Consider the following 21,607-nt stretch of genomic DNA (forward strand, 5'->3'; position numbering starts at 1 on the left):
ATGTAGAATGTCAAGCTCCGCCCCTTTCAGGAAGACGTTGGCATGTGTCACCTCCACTGGTTGTTGTGTAAACATCATACACACCTGCCTTTTACTGTTCAACTGTATGAGGGCTGCAGCACTAACTGCACATGTGCACTGAAAAACTTCAGCTTCCAGAGACGTAAAGAGCCACTGCAACTGTCTCAAAGCTTCTCACTCTGATTTATTTATTTTATTTTATTATTTATTTATTTATTTATTTATTTAGATTCCCATCAGCCGCTACCAAGGTAGCAACTACTCTTCCTGGGGTCCACTGAAGTAAAATAACAACAAATACAAACAGTCAAACTACTAATAACGATAATAACAATAACAACAACAACAGCAACAGCAATAAGTACCCACGCTTTATCTGAACAGACACAGCTCCAAAAACAAAAGCACCACTAAAAACAGCATGTACAGTGACTGAAGAAAAGAAAAAGAATAAAATGAGCTTTAAAAAAAACCAACAAGTTCCAGCTTTTTGACTGAGAAAATACAAGATCCCAAAGTAAATGAAGCTGATCCCCCCCCACCCCCACACCCCCCAACCCCCCAGAGGGAGTGAGTTGTCCCACAGTCGGTCGCCACCTGTCGCTGAAGCACAGCATTGGCATGTCAGGAAGACAGACTCAGAGAGAGAGAGAGAGAGAGAGAGAGGAGGGGAGGGATAAGTAAGAAGGAAGGAGGGAAAAAGAAAAAACAGGGAGTGTGATAACAGCCCTGGGAAGATCTGTTGGCTCTCTGTCAGTGTGTTTCCCCCGTGGCTCTGCTCTGCTGCTCTCATGGATTATCGCTCTGTAGCGGAGTCTGGATTATGACAGCGGTGTTCAGTGGATACTCTCGACCACATGGTAACGTACACGAGCTGAACCTCTGCCGCCTCCGTCTGAGAGTCTGTAACCTGTGAGAGAAGCGGTGGGAAAAGGTGTTTCCTCCACTTCCTCATTGCTGCTGTTTCAGGCAGTTCCACTCTGTGTGTGTGTGTGTGTGTGTGTGTGTGTGTGTGTGTGTGTGAGTGAGTGTGTGTGTGTGTGTGTTCAGCTGTTTGTGCCTTGTGTATCACTGTTGCCAATGGTGAGCTGTCAGGACAGATACTTCTATTTGCAAGTGAGGTGGAGACAAATGTCCAACAGCTCAGTTACAGTGGACTGGGCCCCCCCCCCCCCCTCGTCCACTCCGCTCACTGTTACTCACAGTTTTGCTTCTGTGCTTCACCACTTGTGTTTTTTTGTTTTTTTTTCCTGTGTGATTTACCTCCACGTCTTTGTTTCCTCTTCACTCTTCTTCTTCTCCTGTCTTCAGCTTCTCCTTCTTCCCTTTCGCTTCATTTTGGGCTTCTGTCCCGGCTCAGCGCAGGCAGCCGAGGCAAGCCCAGGCACTTCCCAGGTATGGGTACGCCTCAGCTTTCTCTTAAGTGTGAAGTCTGTTTTTACAACCTTCATTTAATGACCCTTTTATTTTTTATGGAAGGGGAGTTTCTAAAAAAAAAAAAAAAAAAAAAAAAAATCATTTCTAGAGAACAAAATCGCTCGTGCTGTAAATGAATTTGAGGCTGTCAAACAAGCGACCACCTCGCTGCAGATCGTCACTCATCCACCCTGACCGGACAGCAGGCGCTCCTGTGTCTGGATGAGCCGTGGCGGAGATATGGAGAGCGTTAGAGGGGAACCCTGTTGGGGGTCAGTTGATAAAAAACACAAAGGAGCATGGAACCGTGAAAAGCAGCCGTCATTCAAAAGCATAACAAACAGATACAATGTGAAACGCAAAGACATTTTATCTGAGATTAGTCGTTATTACTGTAAACAAACAAGTGCTGTCAATATTCATCACTGATTTATAAAACATGACAACTGATGGTGGATATTATCTGTTCAGACTTTAGGACGTCTGCAGTAATTGTTGTTAGCGAACACAAATTAGCTTGTTAGCTACATCCACGCTAAAGCAGCTAAATCTCTCGCTGTGTCTCCAACCGGATACTTCACACTCACATGTAGTTCACCGTGTACTCATTGTGGTGCGTGAATTTCAACAGGGTGGCGTTGTCTTAAATCAAACATGGCCGCTGTGCACTTAGCGGAAATGAAGATAGCAACGCGTGGCTGCGATTGTCGCTACTTTTTTTTTACCGTCCTGTGTCATGTGACGGGGGAAAATTAGGTTACCATCGGTGCTGACAACATATCCTCCTTTCTCGGTCGGAGTTTTCACTAGTTTGAAAATACGTTGATGGCTCCTCCCTTTCTGCTACGCAGCCAAGATGGCGGCCGTTGAGGGTGAGAAGAGTCCATCGTCTTACACTCAACTTTTTTAACCATTTTGAGGGCCCCATCCGGGTGATTATAACATATAATAGTCAATATGAACGCACTTATGCTCTCAAAATCGCAAGTGTGAGAATACGAGTACGTGACCTGAGACACAGGATTTGTTTTCATCCCAGTTTGGTAAAGATGCTAACGCTACCTGCTAACTATGACGCCTGCACTGTTGTGTAGAGTCATGAAATCACTGTTATGATCATGAAGTCATCAACTTAAACACATCTTCACAACATCGCCTGTATCATGTGATCACATGCAGAGAGGTGCTGTGGACTCTGAGCAGTGATACGACATTTTCTTTCATCCGTCTTTGACTTTTCTTCATGTGACTCAAGACGATCTCATGGTCTGCAGCACAAACACAGCAATCATAACAAAACGATGACACATGACTGAAATACAACGTTACTTAAACAAAGGAAGTGCGTTCTTCAGAAAGGCCCTCCTAGTTTATAAATAACTTTTGAATTATCTGATTGTAATATCAAAACTAAAAAACTACATAAAGCTTCACAGCCTGTGTGTTTCTTTTCTTTTCCAGTTTAAGCTGCAGTGTAAATTCTACATAAATATCACATGACGTCAGACTCACTTTGCCACTTTTGCCAGTTTTACCAGTTAATGCTGTTTGTTTTATGTGTGAACCAGAGACGAGACGAACCACAGTCATCCAGTCTCTGCTTCACCTGCAGGACCCGCAGTGACGCGTACACACCTGTATCACACAGCCAATTATTCTCTTCTTAACTTTTAACTTAGACCTCATTATTGCAGGTTGTTGTTTTAACTTTTAGGGTGGACTCAAGGAATTAGAGATGTAGTTTTTCCAATATTTCTTATTAAAGAGACAGGAAGCAAGGGGAGAGAGAGGGGTATGACCTGCACCAGCTGTCCCCCATTTGGGAATCAAATTGTGGGTACTGGGGTTATGTTGTTGTGTGCATTACCCATAAGGCTACTGGGGTGCAAAGAACAATATAGGATAACTGTAGGCAAGTGCCAAAAGCTGCAGTTCCTCTAACGACCACCAGAGTCTGGCTCCAGCAGTGAGTCAGTCCCCATAGACTCCCATGTTAAAATGTCCAACTTTACAGCAGAAATAAACATGTTTACAGCCTGGTACAAAAACGGTTTTGGTCTCTAGAGCTAATTTCTTCCTTCATGACACCTGTTTATATAACTCACCTGTTTACATTTTATTAAGGATTAAAATTATGGAGAATTGAGGGCGTGGCCACTTTGAGTGACAGGTGGGTGAGCGAACGTTTGCTACAAACTGACATGCACCAAAGTCTCGGCTCCAGAACACACTCGTTTTTGGATTAGCAGAGACTTGGGGGCAGAGTCAGACACTGCCAAGATGGCGACAGTGGAGCAGCTCACTCTGAGCTCCAAAACCGCTCTTCAGACACCTGTGGGTGACGTCACAGAGGCTACGTCGATCTTTTTTTTTTACTCTGGTTCACACCTTTGTGCCAGTGCAGGCTGAGGTGAAGGTTGTGCCAGATGAGCCCGGTCTGTGCACAACAGAGTGATCACGGATCAATACTCACTGGTTAGATTTCTGTTCGACTTGCTCTGACTTGTGCAGAGTTGTTTGGTAGGTTCCACTAAATCATAATACCAATAGAAATGATGACACAGCTTTCAGATGTGGTAATGATCTTATTCTGAGGCCGTGTCAAAATCTGGTTTCAACCCTCTTTTCATTTCATTTCATTAGAATTTACAAGTTAAATATGTTTATATTTCATCAAATTTTACACACTTCAAACCAGGGGCGGGGTTGTGTTCCAGCTCGGGTTGGGCAATCATCTGTTATTACCACGGTTTGCCAATAGATGATCTGATCGCCTCCGGTGGCGAATCTTTCTTTGTGATCGCTCATTTTAAAACGTCAGCACGGCCGATCACCACACCACAGCTGCCGCCAATGAGCTGTGTTTTTCTCCATTTAGTCAGACAGAGCAGTGATTATGAAATGATGACTTAATGAGCTCGGTAAGGACTGCTGCTCGTTAAGGTGGTATATATGCTCCGTGAGCTGTGAATCTGTCAACAGAAACAGATGCATGAGAACGACTGCATTGGTAATTTAGACTGACTGGAGGTTTGATTGTGACCATCGCTCCTACTCCATCTCCTATTTATTGTTACATTATTTGAATTCATTGTATTAAGTAGCTGCTCAGCTTTCAACAAATACAAGAGGACAGGATCATATTGCCTGTTTCAGCCTCTCTTCCCTGGTTACTGGTTAATTTTACCGAATACACTTCAGACTTAAAGCACTTCCTGGTTTAGCTGCTGAGGTCTGCAGGCTGCTCCTAAGTCCTGGTTCAAGACTAAAGGAGAGCGGTGGCCTCTGCAAGGCGCTGGAGCTCCCTGCCTGAAGATCTGAAACTTAACTCACCTTCTCGAAACCTATCTCTTTAAAAAGAGCTTTTTATTAGTGCGAACACATTGTTTTACCTACATGATCTCATCTGTTTTTATTATTATTATCATCGGTTTTTATTGTTTTTATCTCTTACTGTTGCGCTGACGTGTGACCACACACACAGCTGACAGACAAAACCATAGCAACAGATAAATACACAGACAACAAAACACAAGCAATAAAAAATAAAAAAAAAATCAATAAACCCATTGAAGAAAACAGTTTAACAGCCAAAAAAATTCCACACAAACAAATCTGCAGTCACAGAAACCCTCCAGTTTAGTTCTGGAAAAACATGAAGAAAGTTCAGTCTGTGTGACCACTGATGCTCTGAGTTGTTAGGAGTGATGTCACCGTACAGCGAGACCAGGGCACTGTTCATCTCGAGAGAATATGTCACTGGGGAGTAAATCTATGTGACAGAAGAGAGAGAGAGAGAGAGAAGTGGTTTCTACTTCCTGTCTGATGAGGAGAATTGTAAAGATTTTGATGACGACGGCTGAATTTGAACTTTTTCTATTCCTCGCTGCATTGTCATGTGACAAAACTCAAGCAGGAAGCTAACTGAAAGCAGCTAGCTCCACAGACTCCTCTGCTCTGCTTTACACTGAGTGATAGAGGAAGGATCATGGACACATGAGATCTGCTGCTATTCAGAAACAGAAATATTAAACAGCAAAAATGAAACTTCTGGCCCAACATGTGCCTGGGTCCTCGGCCCGAGTCTGGCCCGTATACTTCGGCACCGTATTCATTAATTCAGATTTCCCCCTGTGTTTGTTTGCAGCTCTGTGACTGGGTGGGCTTGACCTGACACAGTAATTTCTGACTGAATAAAAGTGAGATAGATGACTACATAACATCAGCACCCATTGGTAACCTGATAGATATTTCCTGAATCATTGTGGTGAGGCTGGAAAATGTCCAGGTAGACTGCAGCTTTTCTGTCCTGGGCTGCAGGCGCCTTCTCTCATCCAGACAAGTCTGATTTAATCTGAAACAGGCCGAAAGATTTCACTGTTTCCCGAAAGTTTATACCTTTTTATTACCTTTTTATTACCTTTTTATTACCTTTTTGTTTCATTACATCTTTTAATTTGCAGCAATGAACTGTATGTTGTTATAGGTACAATGCAAGATTATGTATTCACTTGTCAAAATAAGAGACAGTAGTTATGAAAGTGCAGTAAGTGCTGGAGGCATTTCTTTGGAGAAATTGCTTGGAAAATTACGCCTGTCGTCATCAAAGCAGACTCTCAAAGTCTTAATCATGGCAGAACCCAGTTGATCACAACAAATAATTTCTGTTCTTGGAACTCCCTCCAGGCAGACCATTGCCACGAATCTGGGAAGATGATTCATCAGTTTGTGCAACCGCAGTGAGATACTCCCAGTGATGGACCCTTCAGATAAGCTTCATATCCGCTGATCGACTTGCGTGAGGTTTCTTGAAGACGTTCCGCCTCTCAACCGAAAAGTCTTCCTCAGGTCCGGCCGGCTCGTGGAGTTCCAGGCATTCATGTGGGGTCGTTAACACCTTCAGGGTCATCCAGGAGAGCCGAGACTCTGAGGAAACCTTTTCGGATCGGAAGGGAAACGTCTTCCAAGAACCTCAAACAAGTCCAATCCGAAAGGCTTCAAAACCTTTCAGGTGAAAGGGGAAATGTCACAGACAACACTGAGATCTTGACTTTAATACTCGTATATTTGTGGCCGTTTTGGACGTAATAATTGATCACTTGTCCCTAAGCTTGTTTTTAAATGTTTAACTTGTACTTTATACTTCAGGAAAAGTGCTTTTCCAAATTCGCATCAGGTCTTCTCTTCGTGAATATCTTTTTCAAAGCGTTTCCAGCAGAACATATGTCGCTGTCTGAGGAAACAAGACGAGGGGATTTCATACTCAGAGGACCGTAACACTGGAAGATGACCACATGATTCGTGTAACTCCGACTGCTGAAGCATTTTTGGTCACAATGAAGAATTCAATTTTGTTTTTTTGGGTGGGGGTGGGGGTGGGGGGGGTGAAAGCCTCAAACTCAGGCTCAGCATTGTCTCCCTGATACATCACATTTACACATACTGACCCCTCTGTTGTCCCGGCATGTCCATGTCACTTACCACGGACACAATGCAGGAAACAGCCAGTTGCCAGGATATTAAGCCAATCCATTTCCCCATTCTTTTTATTAAACACACACACACACACACATGCACACACGCACGCACACACACACCAGAGGCTGAGAAAACACATTCCAGTGGAATAGAAGCGGTGTAGGTGTAGGGTAAAACATGTTTTCACAGTTTGACAGCAGATTCGAGGAATCAGTCTCACATTGACTCAGCAGCTCAGAGAGAAACTGACAGCGAGCTGCTTTTTGTTTTACAGTTTAGACAGTTTTAGTATTTTTTTTTAGCTGAATCAAAAGTAAATCAGCCTGTCGACAAGTTCGTGCTCCAGAAATTCAGCTTCATTCCAAGTGGTTCACACACTTTTTCCTGTGTCAGGCTGAAGAATACCTTCTTTTCTCCACCTGTTGAACTCTGTCGAAGCTTGTCCTGCCGCACGGAAAGAAAAAGCCTGACATCTCAATCTCAGCCTTCAACTGCGCCTCATTTTAGACTCATTAATACTTTCTGAATCCAGTGTCCAGGTCCATCCAGTCTAAAGGTCTCTGTCCATGTGTAGTGTGATTATAGATCAGCTCTAGCTTCTATATTAATACTGTGAAAGTATCAGAGCCTCAGTCCACAGAGAAATGCACACAGCCTGTATTCAGAAACTGAGCCTTAAAACCAGCCGTCAGGACTTCTGGAACTTTGTGATGTCACAACAAAGCAGTCACCAAGCTCCGCCCACCTGGACCCACCATCCAAACCTTGCAGGATTTGGTTTCTCTGAGTGTTTAGACCTGAAATCTGCTTTATTTTTATTGGATCACTCAGAAAACAGTCAGCCAATCAGAAGAGAGGCTCAGAGCCTCCTCTCTTCTGATTGGCTCACCGACCTGTTGTTACTAGAGCTGCAGAGAGAAGCCTGAGAGAGGAGATGTAAAACTACACTGAGATGGTTTTTATATCTTCTTAAACGCTTTAAATAAAACACAGAAGAAGAAGAAGAAAATATTGGACCTTTGTCATTCACAAAAAACTTCTGCTGAACTGCGACTGTTTTCCGTAAAAGTGGGCGTCCAGCTGTGATGCAAAACAGGATGATCAGTAATGTAACTTCAGAGTAACAGCCAAAGGCTCAAAGGAATCACTGGAGCTGGTTAACATGAGTCGACCTCATATCATTGACCAGGCAACGTGTCCGCGGAGGAAGCAGCTGCTCTCCAAAAATAACACGACTGCACCTGAAGTCTGACTCTCCACAATGAAACTGGGAAAATATTTTCTGTACTGATGAAATTAAAGTTGAATTGTTCGGGAAGAACAAAAAGGAAACCGCAACTACTGCCAACATGAACACATCATCCCAGAGGTGAAGCAGGCTGCAGGGGGCATCGGGATCTGGATCTCAAGGTCTCCTCCAGGATAATATCAGGGTGTCTGTCCGGTCAGAGCCGGGACCTGAATCCAGTAGAGATGCTGCACCAGACATCCTGAGAACATGTCTGAGCTGAAGCAGCTCTATGAGGAGGAGCTGGTTTCAGGTTTCAGGTTCGACCAGTTACTAAATCCGAGGGTTCCTTTACTCTATCCACCAGCGCTGTGAATGTTTCATGGCTGTGTTCAGTAATGATTAAAGGATTAAGCACATTGTGTTTGTACTTGTAACTTAGATGAAGATCAGATCACATTTTATGACCCGTCACTGCAGGTTCGGAGGGTTCACACACTTTTTCTTGTCACTGTAGAAGGTTTTTTTCTTTTTTAAGTTCATGTAATAAAAAGTGCAACAACATTTGAAGAAAGACTCATTTAATGTTTCCTTGTTCAGCTTTTGCAGATTTTTAACTGTCCAGTGACTTTCTCAAACTGGGGTCCCGGGAACTCCAGGGGTCCTTGAGGGGGTTCCTGGGGGTCCCCAGCAAAAAGGGGGAATCATATATTGTCACTATAAAGTAATGAAACATCTAAAAGGTCTAATTTGTGTCAGTAGATTTGCTCGTTGCAGCCTTTGTCTCATCCTTAAAGCCCGTGACAGAGACGTCCTCCTTGTCTCCTGCAGGCTGCAGCAGGGAAGCTCTCAGTGGACCGGTTGCTGCAGATGTCCAGCTCTGAGCTGCAGGACACGATGAGACGCCTGGGCTCCAACTCAGAGGACTGTTCCCGCCTCACCGCCGCCCTCTCCTGTCTGAAGAGCGCCGATGAAACAGGTGCACCGAGCTGAGATGGAGTAGATGCATTTTCATTTAAATGTATGTCACAGTTGTGTAACGTGTGACGGTGTGTGCTGTACCTGCTAATATGTGGCCTTTGCTCTGTGACTCCAGGAGGTGACCTGAGGACTGACTCCTGCAGATCTGAGTCCCAACAGAACAGTGATGCCCCCTCTCCCATTAGCGCCCCCTCCAGTGCCGGTAGCCCCTCCACCCCTCTTCCACCCACCAGCAGCCGCAGCCCCTCCGTCTCCATATCAGTGGCGCCTTGCTCGGACGACCAGAGACCAGCTGACGGAACGACCAACATCTTCGCCGTGGAGCCGAGCGCGCAGACCTCAAAGACTCGCACTGCCAAGCCCTCCCACACGCCGCCGCCGCCTTCCCGCAAGCTGCTGCAGCTCCTCCCCAACATCGCACTGACGAGGAGCAAGAGTCAGGAGTCGCAGCTGGCCAACCGCATCGAGGAGCCCGCCGCACACAGGTGGGTTTTCAATTAAATCCGCAGTCGTGTCGTTACCAACACGTCAAGTTCGCACACAAGATGCCGTTTAATTCACTGAGAACATTCACGCTCCCCTGAGGATTCAAACTTCAGATTCTAATTGACCCGTAGCAACAACAAATAAAGTAATTTCATGTGAAACATCAGTGATTCACCGATGCAGATGGACACAGGACGTCTCAGAGCTGAGCTGTCTGAATGTTACTCAGCTTGTCCCTCTGATAACTTCACCACCAAGATCCAAAGTGTGACTTAAAACTCAGTAACAGTCAAACACAACGTCATCGCATGCACATAGAGGATATGCTGATGATGGATACTGACGTTACCTTGATTAAAATCACTGATTCCTCTGGTTTGAGAGTTGATGGAAACGTTTGTGATGATGTAAGAACACAACAGAACAGAGGTCGAGTTGTTTTCAGACATTTAAAAGTTGTTCTTCGTGTCCATCACTCTCTCTACTGACATGATGTTGTGATGTCACAGTGTCACAGGACGCGCACTAAGTGTCCGTCTCTCGTTTTCAGAGCCGGTAAGAAGAACAAAGTTCTGGCTGCCATTCACATCAACGGGAACGGTCCTGAGGACTCGGCGCTGCCGTCGCCGCTGCTGTCTGCGCGAACGCCCGGCCCCGTCCCGGCCTCAGCCCCTTACATGATGCCCGCCACCCCCACCCTGCTGGACAGTGAGTACCCCCCCCCGCCCCCTGCAGAGATACAGGGCTGGATTTCAGCTCTCATTTTCACTGTCCCACTGTTTCCTATTGTGTTTTTGACACTTGCACATTTTTATTGTTGCTCTTCACAGATGTGACCATGCTCAGAAGTTCCCCTCAGACAATGAGGAGAGACATTGGCCTGGCTGTAACACACAGGTCAGTTACCCCAGCGTAGCGTGTTAGCAAAGTAGAAACGACGATGATGCAATGAAAGTTTAATCTTGCAGAACTGAGCCCAATGAATGTTTCCACGTTCGAGAGAAACTTTGGCGCCGCGTCACTTCTTCCTGACGTCTTTCTGTTCATTTCTCAGACTTCACAGAGCTTCATCAGAAACGTGGCGCAGCTGTTTTCACACGATGAGTCGGACTAACTGCGACAGTAAACTGACCTCTGTGTGTAAAATCTGTGAAGAGCCCTTTTAATGTTTTTCTTCACATATTTAAATGGCCTTTCTTTTTTCTTTTTTTTTTTTCCAATACTTTGAGTGAACTACAAGTGGCCCAGCTCACTGTGTGTTTGATGCCTCTACAAATAAACATCTCCACAAGCTGTTTAGGAATTTTCCATCTGATTAACATTCCACTATCATTACTGTGGTTTCCTGTTTAGCTCCCTGTGAAGGTCGGACTGGGACAGTCACACTGACACAAACCGCTGTGAGAATCCAGGCATTCGAACAATGTGGAGAGAGCTCAGTCCGACGCGCTGTTTATCTTACAGACGGTCGATGTTTGAGTGTTGATCTTCAGCTCCGCGTTCAGCTGAATCACATCATGAGGAGGATTTCATTTGTTTTTTTATTTTATTTAGAAAACCCTGCTGTAAATTCCCAGGTCACATTTCCCTGATCAGAAATGTGACTCAGTGTAAATCACCGTTTAGTGTCACGTCCTGTGACCTTCACATTGCTGTAGCCACTCGGGGGCCAGTGGGAGACACACCACAGACGTTGTAATTACCATTTAAGTTCATATGGTGAACGGTTATTTACACATCCAGCTGTTGTGGAGCCACATTATCTTTCATCTGGAGTTGTGTTTGAGTCCATCACTCTGCCTTTTGCTCTGTTTTGGTCTCCGCCGGCTTTAAGACAAAACCCTCAGGTTCTTCAGCTGCTAAAAGCTCCTGTATGTTCAGCAGCTGCTCTCTAACTGTGTGTGTCTGTGTTTGTTGCTGCTGTGTTTTATTATTACCGGACACTCCATGAGCTTTGCTCTTGCACCACCCTCTGGCGAAACTGTCCACATGTTGCACGCAGCATTTTAAAAACTGAACGTCCTGATCACAAGTTTTTTTTTTTTATCCAGGTTTCGATCCCTCATCCTGATCCAGTATTCATGCACTTTATTAGGAACACCTGTACACTTGCTTATCCTTGCAATTATCCACTCAGCCAATCGTGTGGCTGCACTGCAAATCAGTCATCGACACCGGATTTGAAACTGTGAAATACAGAGATTCACTCTGGCTCCGATGGGCTTACTCAGCAATGTGTGAACTAGTTTGGCTTGAATGTAACAAACGTTCATTTACATGTAATATAAAGCTTTAACTTTATTCCTGCATCAGTTGTTAGCAGATCATCATGTGTCATATTCATTATTTTTCTGTCCTCTGCAGGTTTTCAACCAAGTCCTGGCTCTCGCAGACCTGCCAGGTCTGTCACAAGAGCATGATGTTTGGTGTAAAGTGCAAGCACTGCAAGTAAGAGACTGTAAACACAAGCCCTCCCCCCTCCACACACACACACACACACACACACACACACACACACACACACACTGTTTGTGGATAGTACTGTTTGTTATGGTCTCATCACTGTCCATCTGTTCGCAGGTTAAAGTGCCACAACAAATGTACTAAAGATGCTCCCTCCTGTCGGATATCATTTCTCACATGTAAGAAACATTCAGCCTCATTTTTTATTCTTACATTAAATTGTCATGGATTTGTCGAGGAGATATAAGGGCTTCATTAAAGAGTCATGTCTGTAGATTTGAATCCAGCTGAACACATTTACACCAATTGTGATGAAATATATAATTTTTTTGTGTTTGGGGAATTTGCCTGTTACAGCTTGTCATCTTGTTTCGGTGCATCTGGACCAAATATTAATCTCACTTCCTGAGCTCATTGCTCATTTATTATTTCACAATTTCAAACTTTTCTGGGCTAACGTCTGATGTCATCAACTTGTAGCATCAGAAAACAATAAAGCAACTCTGGCTAATCCCACCTGACGCAGGTGTGGGCGGGTCATTGCAACATACCCAGAAGCATGCATGAAATGAACCATGATAACACTCATTTAGCAACTGGTGAGGCTCCGAACACACACGCAGGACGAGTCTCAAAAATGTTATTTTATGAAGCGTCTTGAAAAGCTGCTGACGGCGTCAGAGTCACACGGTACGGAGAGAGAGGAGGTCGTACCAGAGATACTTTCATATGAGTCATAAAATGAACATAAAAACATGTTAAAACATTGATGTTAAATGAGATGGAACAATAATGAAATAATAAATCATCAACATCAGACCTGTGAGAGTCAAACAAGTCAGCTGCTCTTCACTCTTAGTTTCGTAGTTAAATGATTCTGAGACAAGACTATAAACTCAAGTTACAGTTTATAGCCGCCATGCTCTTATACTGAGTTGCAGTAAGAAAAAAATAAAATAAACTCAGTCATTCAGCTGCTGTAATGAGAGCTGACATGACGGCTTCACGTCTGACGAGACGAGTCGTTGGTGCAGCTCCACGTTTTAATATGAAATTCTGTCTTTGTTTCCCCGGACCGTGTTTCTGTGCTCAGCCTCTATCGTCTCTACAGCTTCAGATCAACTTCAGATTATATTTTTGTACAAAAGATGGACTATTTTATCCGTAATGAGCTGTACACTTGTTTCAGTGAACGCACGGTCGCCTGTCTGTTGTTTCCGTCCTTCATTATTCAGTGTGATGCAAACGAGCCGATGTTTGAATCTGACTTTTAGTGCCAAGGATGCGCCGGGCAGAGTCGGTGCCATCGGATATCAATAACCGGATCGATCACACGGCGGAGATCCCGCAGCAGTACGGCACTTTACCAAAGGCAATCACCAAGAGGGTAAGTACAGCTGCTTTCCCACAATGCACTGCAGCCCTGAACCTTTCTAGACATTACCCAGAGGAGCCGGATGTGACAACGCACATGTCTGAAACAGTTGAACCGTGTGTGTGTGTGTGTGTGTGTGTGTGTGTGTGTGTGTGTCGTGTTGGTGTAGTGTGTGTGTGTGTGTTCATCAGGAGCCTCCCGTCACTCTGAACCAGATGGATTCCAGCAGTAACCCGTCGTCAGCCACCTCCTCCACACCTTCCTCCCCAGCACATTTCCAGCAGAGTAACCCCCCGAGTGTCAGCACCACCCCCCCACCCAACGCTTCACCGCGGGGTTCCCGTGACAACCGCTTCCACTTCCCAGGTCAGCAGCCGCATCATGTACACAGGGCAGCTTCTTCACCTGCAGAAGATATTGAGTTATTGTATTAGTTTATACCGAGAGATGTTTCTAACATTTAGTCTAGAGCTGAAAATAATAAGAAATGAGACGATGTTTGAGTTTAGAAGGAAGATCTTTTTAAATTGAAACAGGTCGTCCTGTTTGAACTCTTCTCTTTTGAGTCCTCCAACGTTTTATTAAAACTAAATACCCGAAGTTCCTTTAAACCTCTGCAGCGAAAGACTTGAATCCCAGATAGCGAAACAGTCGGGCCACTTGCTTGTGTTTCTCAGCCCGATTCTGGCCCAAATACAGCTTGATTTTTGGATGCTACTTCCACATCTGGACCAACTCTGGTGCACACACACAGAGAATCTTCAGGCTGTCAGCCAGAATCTGTCCAGATGTGGAAGGATATGTGGCCAGACTCGGGCCGAGGACGGCGGCATGTGTTGGGCCAGAAGTTTCATTTTGCAATTTTAGATGAGTAAACAAATAAAATTCCTAAATCAAGAATAGAAAAAGACTCTTTCTCTATTTTTGACACATGTCACAACTGCTGTTTAATTTTTTCAATTTTTTTTAATTCATGGAATAAAAAATAACAGTGTGTTAATATGTAAAAGTTCTTTTTGTCTATTAGCTGCTGAGGTTGTATTAACTTTATTTACTTTAAAACTGTTGCATTGGACTGTGTGTGAACGTTCAAGATCTTTAGACATTGAACATCCTTTTGTTCTGAATTCACTAAGTAACACGTAGAAAGTATTAATGCAGCATTTCTGAGTGATGAGAATTACTGTTGTGTTCCTGCAGAAAACTTTATTATTTATCTATTTTCCAACAGATGTTCCTGCCTCCACGTATCCAGCTGTTCAACAGTCCGTCAGCTACTATGAGTCCGGGTAAGAGACAGCAACACTGACACTGTGACGGTGTACAGCACTGGATCAGCTGATATTAGCTCGTTACAGATATGGTTCATACATGTCAGCTGCAAGTAACAAGAAATGTGTTGCCATGACACCGTTTGACCACCAGAGGGCGCTGACAGGTTTATTTTAACACTGAACTTTCCACCACACTTCTAAAACACATCATTGTGTTTGTTGATGTTCTGGGTTATATATCTTCATGAAACGTGAATCATAATATATATTAATGAAAAACAGTTTTTTATGTGATGTTTTGTTGTTTAAAAAAGAAATTCTTATACGTCACAGATTTTTTCGGCAAGAAAAAGTGTGTGAACTCTCTGAATCACCCGGTTCTCTGCATTAACTGGTGATGAAACGTGATCTGATCATCACCTAAGTCACAAATGTAGATAATGTAGAAGTGTTTTTATTGAACAGAACCATTAAACGCTCTCAGTGCTGGTGGAAAAAAGTAAGTGAACCCTTGGATTTAATAATCGATTGAACCTGAAACCAGCTCTTCCAGTAACTGCTCAATGTTCAGGAGGAAGTCCTTGATAAACGTGGGAATTCATACATAAACACAAATACACAGGGTTCACTTACTGTCTCCTGCCACTGTGAGAATCCCGTCCGTCTGGTATCTACTGCACATGAACTCAGTCGTTGTAAATATTATAATTTTGTCGGCTCTTGTGGTTTTTTCCTTCAGAGCGTCACAGGTGTCCGTCACCGACACACAGCTCCCAGCTGCAGTTAAAGGAGGGGTGAGTGTTCACAGACATACAGAGAGTTACAGCAGTTGCCTGTGTTATTTATAGACATTGTGTGTGTGTGTGTTTGTGTGGTTTATATGAACTGCCAGTGTTCTGCTGTGGAGCTTATTACTGTGGGAAACAATCCCATGCGTAGTAAATAACTTTATTTTGTAGTGATATTCCCAGAGGCTAAGAAGTATGTACTTATATTCTTGTTCTTCATGTTCTTCAAATCAAGAAATATACAAACAAACACACACTCCATTGTAGATCTGGACTCATTAGTGCGACTGTTTTGTGCCGGATGAGCCCGTAGAGCTGAATATGTATAAGCTGTAATAATGAATGAAACAATTCCGTGTCCCAGGAGGAGGAGGAGGCGGAGGAAGACTACCCAGCGGAGGACGAGGAAGCAGCTGACAGGTGCAGCAGTAAAAAGAGCTTTCCCACAGAGGAGTGTGACGAGGACGGGCTCGAGGACCTGCCGTCTTCCATATGTCGCCGCGGGGCCGCCGGCCGCTGGAAGGGCCAGATCTCCCGTAAAGCCAGCCAGACCAGCGTCTACCTGCAGGAGTGGGACATCCCGTACGAGCAGCTGCAGCTGGGAGAGCTCATCGGCAAGGTGAAGACGGAAGACGTGACAAACACACACACAAAACACAAAACATGAAATATCCTCATCACAGCTGACACTGTGTGACTGTGTGACTCTGCAGGGTCGCTGGGGGAAGGTGCACAAGGGCCGCTGGCACGGCGAGGTGGCCATTCGCCTGATGGAGGTCGACGGCAACAACCAGGATCACCTGAAGCTCTTCAAGAAGGAGGTGATGAACTACAGGCAGACCAGGCACGAGAACGTCGTCCTGTTCATGGGCGCCTGCATGGCCCCGCCCCACCTCGCCATCATCACCAGGTACAGCTGCAAAAACAACCCGCACCCAGTTCTGCTGCTGATTTTCAATATCAAATATGTGATTCCACGTGATCTTCCGTTTCAGTAACAGATGGTAAATATTTTGTGTGTTTCCTCTGCAGCTTCTGTAAAGGTTTGACTCTGTACTCTGTTGTAAGAGAACGAGGAACCATGCTGGACATCAATAAAACCAGACAGATTGCACAGGAGATCGTAAAGGTGAGACAGCTGCCGTTATATGATCATCCATAAAGCTAAATATCACACAACAGACTGGTGTTTATTGAAGCCTAATATTAATATCATCAGGTGATTTTAGTCTACAGAAGGTTTATCTCAGGTATGTCAGCTGATTGTGTGAAACAGCAGTAAAGAAATGCACAAAGAAGAAGAGAAGGAAGAGAATTTATGTTCAATTTGAATTCACTTTTTGTGTTTTTGGGATATTTCTGTTTATTTAAACATAATAATAATGTTCCAGCTTCAGAGGCTCCCGTCCTTTCTTCTTTCAGTTACTACTGACCTGTTGCTTTTTTTTTTTTAATCACTAACCTTCAACTAGAGAGGACTTCAAACTGTGATCTCACTCAACACACGTGTTGGTCATGATTGTTTACTGACTAAATTTAACCCAAACCTCATTCTAACCCTAAAACCGAGGTTTAACCAACAAACAGCCGCTTGACTTTTGTCCCCATTCTGAATTTTTATTTTAACACACATCAGACACACACACACACACACACACATTCACACACACACACACACACACACACCGCACCCACTAATTTGAAAGCCTTGCCTCAGCATCACGACCCGTCTCTCTCTCGCAGGGAATGGGTTATCTTCACGCCAAAGGCATCATTCACAAGGACCTGAAGTCGAAGAACGTCTTCTACGACACAAACAAGGTGGTGATCACGGACTTCGGCCTGTTTGGAATGTCTGGAGTCGTACAGGAAGGAAGGTACGAGAGTACGGAGGAAGGATCATAAAAATGTCTGGTTTCTTAAAAAATAAATAGATAAATAAAAATTCACATGTGGCCCTAATCCACAAATAAAGGAATGGTTACTCTGTCTTCATCAGTACTGTGTTTATGTGTGTGTGTGTGTGTGTGTGTGTGTGTTTAGAAGAAAGAATGTGTTGCGGATACCGCAGGGCTGGATCTACTACCTGGCTCCAGAGATCGTTCGAAAGATGAGCCCAGAGGTCGACGAGGACCAGCTGCCTTTCTCCAAAGCTGCTGACGTTTACGCGTTTGGGTATTGATTCATGATCTTTATTAACACTCAGTTTGTGCTTTATTTAGATAAAAAAGTATTGAAAATATACTTCACAGTAACAAAGATTTAAAGCAGCGTTTCATGAGCTCCTACACCTTTACTTTGTTTTTAGTTTTTGTCTTTGGTGCTTGGTGAAAAGCGAATGCACCAGTTGCAAAAGCTAATGCTAATGCATCAGTCATTTTTGTGTAACTGTACCAGTTCAGCTCATGAAAGCAGCCAGACCTGTTCTACATCTTTTATTTCTTAGTGTATGTGCACATTTTTTGAAAGCTTTATTTCCGTGTGCTTCAGACTCCATTTGCCATGTTTGCTTAGACTCACATGGACACAGGTGGTTGTAGAAGAGTCTTAACACATGAGGCGGTTTCACTGTCACCAGTCGTCCTGATGCGATATTCTTGTGCCGCGTCGTTTTCAGCACAGTCTGGTATGAGCTGCAGGTCGGAGACTGGCCAATCACCAAGCAACCTGTGGAGGCTAAAATCTGGCAAGTGGGCAGCGGCGAGGGCATCAAGAAGGTGCTGGCAGATTCCAACCTGGGCAAGGAGGTCACGGTAGGTGTAGATTACATACATAAGAACATGGCTGTGGCCACTGGAGCCTGTTTCATATCTGCTTAATAAAACAAGTTACCAAATTAAATTGTTTGTTCCAGGAAAAGTTTTAGAAAATGATTCAGAGATAGTGGATCCATAAAGTAATTGTTACTTTAACATTTAGTGAACAATCAGTATTTGTTGTGCAGTTGTGTACGTGCTTGAATTAGCATCAAGTTACTGTAACAGCATGAACCTGAAACTACAGATCAGTGTGTGTGTGTGTGTGTGTGTGTGTGTGTGTGTGTGTGTGTGTGTAGATTGTTCCCCACGTCACAATAACTGCCTTTTATCATTTGATGAATATGTCCAGAGTGAGAAGCTTCTTGTCTCAGGCAGAGGCAGAAACACTTAAATATAATAAAGACAGAATAACTAACTTATTAAACTTATTGAATGATAACAACATTTTACTACGTGTCTCTAAAGCCTTAACCAAACAGCCTTCCTCCACAGCACCTCTCTGACCTACTTATTCACTATGAACCTGTCCAGACTCTCAGATACTTGTTCCCAGAGTAAAACTGAAAAATTGTTGAAGCTTGTGGTTTTTGTGGTCCGAGCTGCTGAGGTTTACAGATTGTGTTAGATGTGTAGCATCAATAGCGGCACTAGATTTTCAGATACGTCTCTTTTAGATTTATCACCAGAGTCACAGCGTGCGCTCGCTGGAGATGCAGTCACAGCCGAGAGTTGTAAGCTAGCAGGTGGCTAACATACCGATCAATGGAAACCTCAGCTAAAACATCCCGTGGTCACGTGTTAATCCTCTTCCTTCCATCCCCCGCAGGAGATCCTGTCCGCCTGCTGGTCGGCGGAGCCGGACGACAGACCGACGTTCACCCAGCTGACGGGCATGCTGGAGAGGCTCCCCAAACTGAACCGCAGGCTGTCCCATCCCGGACACTTCTGGAAGAGGAACGAGTACGTATCATAGAAAGAATTTTCATGATCCAGGATGAAGCAGCCCGCCGCATCATTCACTCCGACAATAAAAAAAAAATAAGTAAATATGAAATCGCAACCTACATTTTTATGTCACCAAAGCGTGAAGTCAGAAAAGAGTTCCAGTTAAAAGGAACCAAGATGCAATCCATCAAATGGAAATGTTGTAAATAGAGAAATGTGAATATCATGAAGCTGTCCTGCTGAGTATCAACTAATGTAAGAGATCTTGACTAATGTGACTGCTGTTTTATATGTTGAGGGAAAAAGACTCTGTTAAACCTGAATGGCATTTTAGTTGCTGCTCTCTCTACACTCCCTTTATCTTCTCACAGCCTGAAGTAACACTCCTGTCTTGTGTTTCTGAGATTCACTTCTTCTTTCTCCTTCTCTGTCACTTCCTCTCCTCTGGGTGCCGACCGATCCACCTCTGCCTGTTCCTGTTGTGCCCGATCTCCGCCGTCTCCCTCGGATCCTGCGTTTTCTCCCTCTGTCTATGCCTCCGTTCCTCTCTGTCTGTTCATGCGCTGAACTCGTTTCTTCATCGCTCCTGATTTCTGTTCTGCTTCACGCCGTTGTTCTGCTGGTGAAGGTCGTGGGATCATCATCACTGTCTGAGAGATCACTGCCACCAGGGCCTGCATGCACACTGCCCATACATGTACAAATACAGCAGCTGAGAGCCTCTTTGAAACTGAAACCTCGTTTGGATTTGACTCAAAAAAACGCAAATGCTGACAAGGTGTTCTTCAGAGTTCTTGTCTCGAGCAGCACGTCCAGCCTGTGAACGATACACTCTATTTATTTCATTAAAAACAAAAAACTTTTCTTGCGAAACAACAAGAGACTTTCGTGATGTGACAAGATGAAGCCAAAACTTAACTTGTAAATATTGAATTATTCGGCATCAAGTCATAACAAGAAAATGTCGTATCACATGAAAATATCTTGTAAAAACAAGAACACCACGCTGCTGCTCCTCCCACTTTCTTACCACTATCTGTCGACGCTTCTCTGTGAATATAAATCCCCACAGCTGGAAGACTGTTGGCTGCAGATGTTACTGCTATGGCTAATTACTGGAGAGGTTAAAGAAACATTTATTTCAAGGTTGCCAGCACAAGATTTACATCTGAACAGTTGGTTCACCCAATTTACAAAACTAGATTATATTTTCATTTAACTTGTTTTCCTCTCATCTGTGAAAACAAACCTTGAGAGGCAAGAGATTTTTTTTGGTCAGGAGAATTTTTAAAAAACAAAAACTTTAAAAAGAAATCACAAAAAAAAAACCCAAAAAAACCAACTTGCCTTTCAGGGCTTCTGTAGCGATCTCTCCATGCAAATTTGTTTTTATTGTTCCAGGTACAGATACTGTATCCGTCTGTATGGAGGTGAGGGAAATTATTTTCACAGCACCACACTGACTAATTTCCATCGTTAGTTTAGAACACACCGAGGACAGTTTTGAGTGGAACTAGATCCTATGAAAACGGTCGACTGGAAACCAACGCTTTGCCACTTTGGTCCATATCAACATCTCGACTACCGGATGGATTTCCATGAAGTTTTGCTCAGGCATTCATGGTCCCCAGAGGATTAATTGCAGTTGTAATTACAGTATAATCACTTTCTCCAATTCTTTGGATGACGTTCCCATCAGCCTCAGCTGTACTTGTTTAGTGCTAATCAGCAAACGTTAGCATGCTAACACGTTTAACTTAAGACGATGAACCACAGATTCTTATTTCATAAACTGTAATTGTAAAAACGCTGTTCACCTCCCATTTTATTGTGGTACATCTCAGAGACAGATATCTCTGAACCTGGACCAACAAAAACCAACATCTACATGGAGAGACGCACCACAAAAGCTAATGAGAAAAAGGTTCATTATTGTAATTTGAGTGAACTGATCTTCTGAAGACTGTGCTCCCCCAGAATATGAATAATCAATACTTTACTGTATTTTCATCGCCATGGTGTTAGATAATCCATACGGACATATGAGGTGGCCTCTTAATGGCGAGACACTGCCTTTCTCTGTGCTGCAATAATACTTGACGCGATTCAAACTCAGGCATTTATGAACAGCTGCTTCTAAATGACTGTATCTTGGGGCAGCTTTGGCTTTGTGTTGCTGTAACGAATAGATACAATTTTCCAATCCATCGGACGCCATTAATGGATCAAATGGAAAAACCACTGAGTGACACCTCCCACAATGAGATTTAATCAGAGCGACACGTTGTCAGCGAACTGGAAGACAACACAGAAAATTCATTCAAGTATGAAAAGTGTGTGTCTTTTTTTCCTGTGTAGCCACTTCCTGTTCATTTTGGTGAACAGGAAGTGGT

General features: G+C 43.9%; 1 protein-coding gene across 3 annotated transcripts in view; it reads left to right on the top strand.

Moving 5' to 3' along the window:
- LOC111234787 (kinase suppressor of Ras 1-like) overlaps positions 1–20,490 on the top strand; it is a 37,249-nt gene extending 16,759 nt beyond the window's left edge. Inside the window, exons 1-19 of one of the 3 annotated variants that reach the window (XM_022762978.1) lie at positions 805–881; positions 8,975–9,122; positions 9,240–9,609; positions 10,161–10,318; positions 10,441–10,507; positions 11,975–12,058; positions 12,191–12,252; positions 13,348–13,460; positions 13,640–13,814; positions 14,680–14,737; positions 15,462–15,516; positions 15,875–16,129; positions 16,224–16,420; positions 16,543–16,639; positions 17,254–17,387; positions 17,554–17,685; positions 18,128–18,263; positions 19,096–19,229; positions 19,843–20,490. In XM_022762978.1, the coding sequence (XP_022618699.1) occupies positions 879–881; positions 8,975–9,122; positions 9,240–9,609; positions 10,161–10,318; positions 10,441–10,507; positions 11,975–12,058; positions 12,191–12,252; positions 13,348–13,460; positions 13,640–13,814; positions 14,680–14,737; positions 15,462–15,516; positions 15,875–16,129; positions 16,224–16,420; positions 16,543–16,639; positions 17,254–17,387; positions 17,554–17,685; positions 18,128–18,263; positions 19,096–19,229; positions 19,843–19,930 (2,466 nt within the window). In that variant the 5' untranslated portion in view covers positions 805–878 and the 3' untranslated portion in view covers positions 19,931–20,490. Of the gene's footprint in view, positions 1–804; positions 882–8,974; positions 9,123–9,239; positions 9,610–10,160; positions 10,319–10,440; positions 10,508–11,974; positions 12,059–12,190; positions 12,253–13,347; positions 13,461–13,639; positions 13,815–14,679; positions 14,738–15,461; positions 15,517–15,874; positions 16,130–16,223; positions 16,421–16,542; positions 16,640–17,253; positions 17,388–17,553; positions 17,686–18,127; positions 18,264–19,095; positions 19,309–19,842 lie in introns of those variants that run through there. The other 2 variants (XM_022762976.1, XM_022762977.1) reach the window with 2 other exon arrangements.
- Positions 20,491–21,607: the final 1,117 nt, after the last annotated feature.

This window comes from Seriola dumerili, unplaced genomic scaffold (genome assembly GCF_002260705.1).
Source record: "Seriola dumerili isolate Sdu_G_001 unplaced genomic scaffold, Sdu_1.0 BDQW01000458.1, whole genome shotgun sequence".
NCBI lineage: Eukaryota > Metazoa > Chordata > Actinopteri > Carangiformes > Carangidae > Seriola > Seriola dumerili.